Raw genomic sequence first — 8,428 nt, forward strand, 5'->3', positions numbered from 1 at the left:
TGCCAGCCGGGGGCAGCCCGGCAGAGTCGATGCAGAGGGTGCCCTTCCTCAACGGGTTGGGTGTGGCGAGCTTCTCTAGGAGCAAAAGTCTAAACTGTACCGGAGCTTCCCTGTAGGTTTGGCTGAACTGGTGCTGTGCTGGGCGCTGGCAGGGGTGGAAGGGGCTTCCCTCTGCCTCTGCCTTGCCGTGCTGGCTGGCTCGGCCCTTCCGCCCACCTCAATGCTCTTTCTCTTTGTAGTGTTAAAGAAACGCCTCGTGAAGCTTGTTGTCAACTTTCTTTTCTACTTCCGGACAGATGAAGCAGAGGTATGGAATCTGCTTTTTGTTGTCGTTTGTTTTCCTCCCTCTCTCTTCTTCTGTGAATTGATTGCATGGGCTTTGTAAAACGGTACGGTAACAGGCTGCCAGAGCCAGGACAGAGCGCCCACGTTTCCTCTTCCATCAGCTCAGCAAAAGCTGGGCGGGAGAAGCAGCACTGCCATCTGACCCCACCCAGGTGCTTCTCCGGGGAGCTTGGGACGAATCTTTTAAACATAACCATTGCCCCACAACTGCAAAAGGTGGAGTCTGTAATGTTTGTTTATAGGACTGTGCCTTATCGTGCCAAACTGTGAGGGGAAGCTCATATTTTGCTCTCCCTGGAAAAGAATTAGCGTGGTTTCTTTTTTTTATGCCAGGAATTTTACATGCGTACAAGGCTCCCTGTTACTGGGAATCTTTTGTGGCCGTACCCTGTCGATATTGTTAATTTGGGCATGCAGAATCCCTGCTTGGGTCTAGAATAAAGAAATGAGGGATGGGACCTTCAAGTTCTGTTTCTGGCTTTGCCACTGCTGAGATCTGGTGATCTTTAATGAATCCCTTGATAACTGTGCCTAAAAATTCTTTTGTTGGAAAATGAACATGAAAGCAATCTTAATAATATGTGTGAAGAAAGGTGCTGTGTGTGAGCTGGTGCTAGAAACAAAGGAACTGGAAAGCTTTTAGTGACATTTTTAGACTTAATCCATCATAAATATTTCACCCTGATAATGGCTGAGCTCCTGTTTTCAGAAATACCCTTTTCTCCTTTCTGCCAAAGTGCAGTTGATAATTGCTGCTTCGCTGGAGCTGCAGTCGCAGTTCTGTGGGTGAGGCCGAGACACTGAGCAGTCGCTCTGGCACGTGCCTCTGTAAGGACTCAGCTGTGGCTCCTGCGCTGGCGTAGGACGAGGCTCTGAGGACATGGCACATCTTCTTCGCTGCCACCTGGGGCTGCTTTGCTCTCTTCATTTCTGGTGGTTATTGTAAGCACTTGTGTGTGTTCTGCTGGAGGGGTGGGGATGTTCTTGAACAGATCAAAAATAGTTAAGGTGGAGGGTGCTAATGTAAAGCCGTTGTGCTAGAAATACATAGTAAACCAGGTTTTTCAGTATCTTCCCTGCTGCTTTATTTGCCTCTCGCATTTTGTTTAGCTTGGACAAAAGAATTCACTTGTGGGTTGCTTTTATTTATGCCTTCTATCACCCTTTGGTTCTTGTGTCCTTGCTCAGTGTGCATGGCTAGGAGATAGTACCTACCGTTTGTCTCTTTATCCTGAGCTGTTCTAGTTCATCAACACACTGTTCTTAACCTCTTGCAAGGCTTCAGGGCTGCCCTTACGAAGCACAATGTGGGTTGTTCTGTGTGTCATGTTAAATATTTCGTCTTCATTTGATTTACTGAGCAAGGAAGTAAACTTCTTCGTTGTCTTCGCATCACGGAAACAACTGCTAAAGCCCAGGCTGACTCTGAGCAAGTAGAAATGTTTAACACCTAATTAATGCGTGCAAAGTGTTACAGGTAAGACTAACACAATGCAGCATGTCAGTGGACACAAAAAGGTCGATTAAAAGAACATGGAACATTCATGCAATTAGACTGAATTACTTCAAAAGTAGCACCAGGTTATGAAACTTGCTTAAAAGGCACTAGGCAAACTCTGCAGTCTCAGACCACTGTCACACTGGTGAACAACGTGGGTTAAACCTTCTCTCTGGGTCTTTTCCAGCCCATCGGAGCTCTGCTGCTGGAGCACTGCAGAATCACCAAAGAGGAGGAGAACGTCTTCTCAATCAGTGAGTTCTGCGTATGCACTCCCTTTGCGTTTCCCTTATGGCAAATAGTGCTACAGAAAAGGAAACATTTTGCTTCTGAGTTCCTGCTCTTCCCTCTGTTTTTTCTGGTAACAGTGAGGTTGGAGCTCAGCCCTTCTCCTCCTCAACTGCCAGTTGTTCCTCTGGTGTTGCCGTGCTCCATCCCGAGGACAGCGGTATTTCATTGCTGGCTGAAACACTCTGTGTGATTTGCACAGCTGCCTGTGAGGAGAGAAGCAGTAACAACAGACAGACCACGGCTTAGTCCCTGTGGAAATCCCTCGCTAGGAGGGTTTGGTATTGACAGATTGCTGCTTCTGTGCTATTGCATTTTATCAAAAAAAAAAAAGTGAGCTTCAGATAAACCATCTGTCAGGCTAATCTAGGACAGTCCTCCCGCCACGCTGTGTGTCCTTGTGTTGATAGCCATGGCTCCAGCTGGCTCGTGGTGTGTCGTCCTTTGTAAGCAGCCTTTCATCCAACAACTAATCATTGTGCGAGAGGTATGTGGCAAAAATAACAGGATGTTTCTCCAAGGCCGTCCCCATATCTTTTGGCCTGGTTGTCGGGCACAGCTGCTTTTCTGTGCAGAGCTTTGTCTCCTCTTTGAGCTGGGAGAGGTGGTGTTCCCGCTGTCTCCAAAGGACCCTCAAACAGCCTGAACAGACCCCTCTCTCCAAGCACTACGCTCTGAATTTCCGGGGCTTTAGGACTGTCAGGAGCTCTGGTGAGTGAGGATTCCTGAGAAAAGTGTTAAAACCAATGGCAGTTGGTGTCAGGTTGTGTCCCCACACGACAGCCCTGAGGGGTTTTGATGCAGTCTGACCCAGTTATTTCTCAGCAGCGGCCTAGATCTCTGTGGACTGTGTACTAAAGAGCAGAGCTCTGGGGACAATGTAATTAATTAGATGTCCTGATTCTGTCTTGGTAAAGAACTGGAGTTGCATGGAGACTTGCTTTCCACTGTGCACAGTACCAAATTCCCAAAAGCCTCGAGCAAAGACAGGTCAGTGCCTTCTCTGTGTGCAATTTAACTCCTCTGCTTATATCAAAATCACTCCCTCAGGGCCGTTTTCCACTTTGATTACTGAATCTCTGGTGACTGTTTGCAAGGAGGCTCTGGGAGTTTCAGTCCTGAATCTGGCCATGTTGGTCCAGTTCAGTTCCAAGCTGTTGCTCTCAGTTTGAGAAGTTGCTCTTTCCTCTCCGAAGTCTTTGGCTGCTATAAGCTGACAGACGCTGTAGGCAGCTGCTCCAGGCCAGGTGGGAGCCCTCCAGGGTAAGGGAGAGAGAACAGAGGCTGGGGTTACCAGCTTGTTCACAGATCATCTTAGTTGAACAGAGATGCTAATTGTGGCCTGGCAAAGTCTGGCTGTCGCTGGGGAGGGAGACAGTGGAGCGCAGGCAGCTCTACCAGGATCTTCCTTAAGCCTTTTCCTTATCCCTGGCAGGTTTCGTTGAGGAGCCAGAGAGGAAATACTGCTTCGAATGTGACAGTGAAGAGCAGTGTCAGGAGTGGATTGAGGCACTGAAGCGAGCCAGGTAGGCTGAGTCACTAGTGTGAGGTCTGCGTCGTGTGCTCTGGGCTGTTTATTTTCTGGGATTGGCTTGTGGTGAACCCAGAGAGGAAAGCGGTTGTCTCCTCCCAAGCAAGCTTCCCTTCAGCTCTAAATAGCATCTGAAACTTCTCCACATCCTTTTCTGCTCAGCCTGCCGCATGGTCTGTTCCTGTCTTACAGCTATGAGTTCATGAGGAGGAGCTTGATTTTCTACCGGAACGAGATCCAGAAAATGACAGGGAAGGTGAGTCCCTTGAAGTCACCTTGTCAGGTGCTACCAGTGGGTTTGGCCTGCAGCAGGGGCTGCTGATCTTGGGTGTTGCTGCCAACCGTCCTGCACAAGGCTGTTTGCTGCCACGTGTATGAAGGAGATCCCATAATGAGCCAGTTCCTGAGATATGGTCGCAACAGGCAGACCCGAGAGTCTTTCTCTGCCAAGCAGCCTGCGTTGTTGTGCTCAGCTCCAACCCTTGTACGCGCACTCTTCCAATGGCAGAGTGGCCCGAGGTTTGTGCCTGGACAGATCTGGCCTGAGCTAGCCCAGAATCCCACCTATTCTCTGGCAAAATTCACAGGCAGCCCTGGCAAAATCAGAGTGTACATGGGTTGAGATGCTGCCAGGCTTCTCTGAGTGCCCTTGCTCGAGGTGACAGAGGTGGCTGCAGCTCACCTGTGTGCTCCTGTGCCCACGTGGACTGAACACAGCCCAGGAACCTTGGTTATCCAAGGGCTGGCTGACTTTCTGCACCAGAAACAGCAGCCAGGGGCTGGACGGGGGTAAATCCAGCACACAACTGGAATTGGTGCCCAGCCCAGCCCGGGACTGGACTTCAGGCTGGTTGAGGGATGGTCCTGCTGGCCTCCCCCCTTGTCTGCATCTCACTGGTGCCTTCCCTATGCCTTTGCTGCAGGACCCCCTGGAGCAGTATGGGATCTCCGAGGAAGCTCGCTTCCAGCTGGGAACACACAAGCAATAATCCCCTCGCCTGGGCTGAACTGGCTTCTGGCCCCAGGCTCACCCCGGAGGGTCACCCCCAAGCCCCTGTCACCCCGGGAAGAACAGCAGCAGTTCCCTACAGCGGTGACCAAGTGACTTTTTAATTTATTAGCCAAATAATTTTGTATGATTTTTTTTTTAAAGAGAATTGCACATTCCCAGTTGCCCCAGCTGTGGAAGCAGCCAGTCCTAACGGCTGCCTGCAGACTGTGCCCTGGAGCTGGGCGGTGGCTGCTCTGACACCGCACTGCTGTGAACCCCCCTGGCTCCAAGGGAGAGCAGAGGAGGCAGGGACTGAACAGAGCTCCCAGCACCTGCTGTCCTCCAGCACGGGCTTGCAGCCCTCTGGCCTGGAGCTTCTGGGGCAGGCCCTCAGCCAGCTTTAGCCCTCCTCTTCCTCCCTGTCCCTCTCCTGCAGGGAGCTACTTGGCTTTTCTGGCTCAGCATCTTCCTGCAGACTCCAAAGGAGCCATCGAGGGTTGTTCATCCCCTTGCTGTAAGAGGATGCTCCAACTGATTGTGTGTCTGTGCTTGCAGGGTTAACCCTGTCGTGCCTCCTCCTGTTCATTGCAGAGCCATTTTGGTTGCCAAGACCTGGTGGCAGAGCCTGATGGCCTTGCTGTTGAGCAAGGAGGAGCGGGAAGTCTTCTGTTAAGAGGGAGAGAGCTCAACCATAGCCACAGCTGACAGGGAGGGGGCATCCACTCCCCTGTGTCAGGGCAGCCGCGTCTGTGCAGCCACTAGCACCTGCCTTTTGGCATTGTTTTCTTCTTTTCCCTTCTCTGGGCAGGTAGTACGAATTCCTAGAGGCTTGATGAAGCTCACAGTACAGACCCTTAGAGCACTCTCACAAATGCATTAGAGAACAAAGCTGCAAAGCACAAGGGAGCGGAGAAAAGGGCTGAGAGCTGTGTGGTGATCCTGCCTCCCTCTGCAATGCTGTGGGCTGGGCTAAGCGGTGCAGTTCTTCAGCTTCCCAGGGAGGAGAGCCAGATGGAGAGGTTTGTAAAGACAGGAACTGCTCCACTTTGGCTGGATGTGTGAGCTTCAGGGCATGCAGCAGTTAAGCCTAGGGAGCGTGTGACAGCCGGGCATTCACACTTCATTCCCTGAGCCAATGCTGCAGCTTTTCTCTCTTTTGTGAGCATCCAAAGGGAAAGACGAGAAAACTCTACCAAGGTCACAGTGAGCTGCCAGGGAACAGGGGCTGCCTTCCCTGGGGCTCCTGTAATGAAGAGAGAAGCGTTAAGGAACGTCTCTGGTGGAGGCTCTGCACCTCCAGCCATGGCTCTGGCTGCAGGAAGGAAAACTGTCCAGAGATGATGGAGGGGAAGCCACTGCCCACACCTGCACCCAGGGCTGCAGGAGACCCAGTTTCCTGACTCCCAGAGCAGCAGAGGATACAGCTGGCTGCAGCAGCTCCCCTGGAACTAGACCAGGAAAACCTCCAGGAAAGGCCCCAGGTAACACTGTCAGACAGTCGATGACCGAAGGAACTCAACTCCCTGCTCAGGCAGGTAAAGACAGCACTGGGGCTTGGCCTGAGCTTTGGGGGTTTGCAGCGCTGGGCTTTGTGCCACCTGGCTTGCAGGAAGGCTGCTCTGCAGGTAACCAGGACGTGGTAAGCGAGGTGGGGTAGAGCAGCCTCTGCTGTGATCTGGGCTTGAAGGGAACTTTTGGGTCTCTTCCTCTTTGGCTGGGAATTAGTGCCGAAACAAGAGCCCATATTGCAAGCTTTAGTGGCCTGGCCTTCTCTCTTTACCTCATGCTGCTGGGTACCAGGAGAGTGGCAGATGTCACTGATGCTTTATTTTTAACCTCGAAGCCAAGATTTTTCCTTTCCCTCCCCAGATACCCCTGTTCCCTTCAATCGTTCCAGGTGCTTGCTCCAGAAATTACCAAAATAAGCAGAGGGGCAGCTGTCCTGCATAATAAGTCGAGGGCATGACAGGGTGGAAGCAGAAGACAGGGCAGCTCTGAAGACAGATGGCAACTCTAGTGGAAGCAGCGATGGGGGATTAAAAGCAGGAACATAGGAGAGCTTGTGCTTTAGGGAATTAGTGTCCTCAGATGACTTTAAAGTGCGTTTTAATCCTCACAAGCCTACTCTGCTTTACCTCAGTGCAGGGGCATGTTCCTGACATGCTGGTAGGGTACGCAGCAGCTTTACTTACTGTGAAAAAGAGATTAGTCTGTCTGGTTGCTCGAGAGAGGACGGATGGACGAACGCGCTGCAGGCTCGGCAGCTGGATACTGCAGCCGCTCTTTCCTCATGCGTAGCGTGGGCTGAGCAGAGCAGACGTGGGCTCCCCCACCGCAGGTATCGCAGCTCTCCGGCTTCGCCGTTGGCTTCCCACAGCTCCTGCCAGCCAGATTCAGAGGCAGAACGTCCACGTCCAAACTCAGCTCCCCAAGGTTCAGCCTTAGTGAATCCAACAGGCAAAGTCAACCCATATATAAACAAAACCCTGGGAATTCTGCCAACGTTCAATCATTTCTAGCAAAATTGTAGTGCTGCAGCGAGGCTCGCTGTTTCTGCCAGCCACCTTCAGTAGCGAACAGTTCTCAACCCTGTGCCTTCCAGGACTATCTCTAGCGTCCTCTCTTTACACCCCTTTCAGAAGGTAGAGCTGACACCATCTTCACTGTACGTAAAACGGGCATTTTATTTAGATGTTATGGGGAACGGTTGGGTGAGCGAGAGATAATCCCAATGCTTATTTAAGAGGCAACAATGACATTTCTTAACTGAATGTAAGACAAATGCTGTGAAGAGTTACACAGGCCAGCGGCAGGCCCAGTAACTAACTTAGATTAACGTCTAGAATAGTGCTAGGACACTGGGTTAGGTTTCAGGCGTAAGGGAAGATGGTACTTCTAGACACTTTGAGATCTGCATCAACTGCTGGTGATTTCCAGACAATGATTCTTTTTTTCATACTCTGGTCACTCTGCTTTTTGTATTTCAGTGGCCTGTTCCAGTGAGCGCTGCGTACAGGCTCCCTGAAAGTGTACTGAAGCCATTTATCTGTTGTACGTTGAACATTTCCAATAAAAACTTGTTTTAATCTTTGTGGCAGTCAGAGCTGTTCTAAGACACCAAAACCTTTGCTGGGGGGTGGTGGCTGTAGCAAGCTCAGGTCCACCCCGAGGGACCGGGTGTCTCACCCCCCGGCCAGCAGCTCCGCGCCTCGGCACCCCGCTGGAGGAGGTGTCGGAGCGGGGATCGCTGATGTAGGGGCAGCGCCTTCAGTCCCGTGAGGAGGAGCGGTGAGGTAGTGGGAGGTGAGGCACCTGCTCAGGAGCCTGCTTCGGAGAGCTCCACAAGGATTTTGAGAGGCTTTTTGCTAACGGAGCCAAGTACTTGGCAGTAGCTTGAGTGACAAACACATTTAGGAAGATGAGCTGGGTCAGGCTGCCGCTGCTGCAACTTGTTTCCAACACCTAAAAACCTACCTAGATCCACGAGCTGTGCAAGCACTCGGTGAGGAAGGGCCTTCATCTCATTTTCAGAATCCTACGGCAAATTAGCTTAGAAAGTGTAACGGCCATCACTTACAAAGTTTAAATACGTCGCCTGGCTGGTTTCAGTTTTATTATTGTAACGTCACTAGTATGCTAAACCCCAAGAGCTTAACTGTCCTCAGCTTTGCCAGAGCTAAATGCGCTGCCTAATTCAGGACGCGGGGGAGAGAAGCAGGGACCCGGAACATCTTTCCTTGGCGGACGCCGAGAGGCGTCTGCTGCCGCCCACTAT

General features: G+C 51.4%; 1 protein-coding gene across 1 annotated transcript; it reads left to right on the forward strand.

Annotated features, from left to right (window-relative positions):
- Window positions 1-239: 239 nt before the first annotated feature.
- PLEKHJ1 (pleckstrin homology domain containing, family J member 1) lies at window positions 240-4,651 on the forward strand (the record flags this gene model as incomplete). The annotated part of the gene is made up of 5 exons (XM_009701579.1): window positions 240-307; window positions 2,031-2,097; window positions 3,567-3,657; window positions 3,855-3,918; window positions 4,586-4,651. Coding segments are annotated over 5 exons (356 nt in total), but the record flags the coding sequence as incomplete, so codon positions are not given.
- Window positions 4,652-8,428: the final 3,777 nt, after the last annotated feature.

This window comes from Cariama cristata, unplaced genomic scaffold (genome assembly GCF_000690535.1).
Source record: "Cariama cristata isolate BGI_N322 unplaced genomic scaffold, ASM69053v1 scaffold8076, whole genome shotgun sequence".
Classification (NCBI taxonomy): domain Eukaryota; kingdom Metazoa; phylum Chordata; class Aves; order Cariamiformes; family Cariamidae; genus Cariama; species Cariama cristata.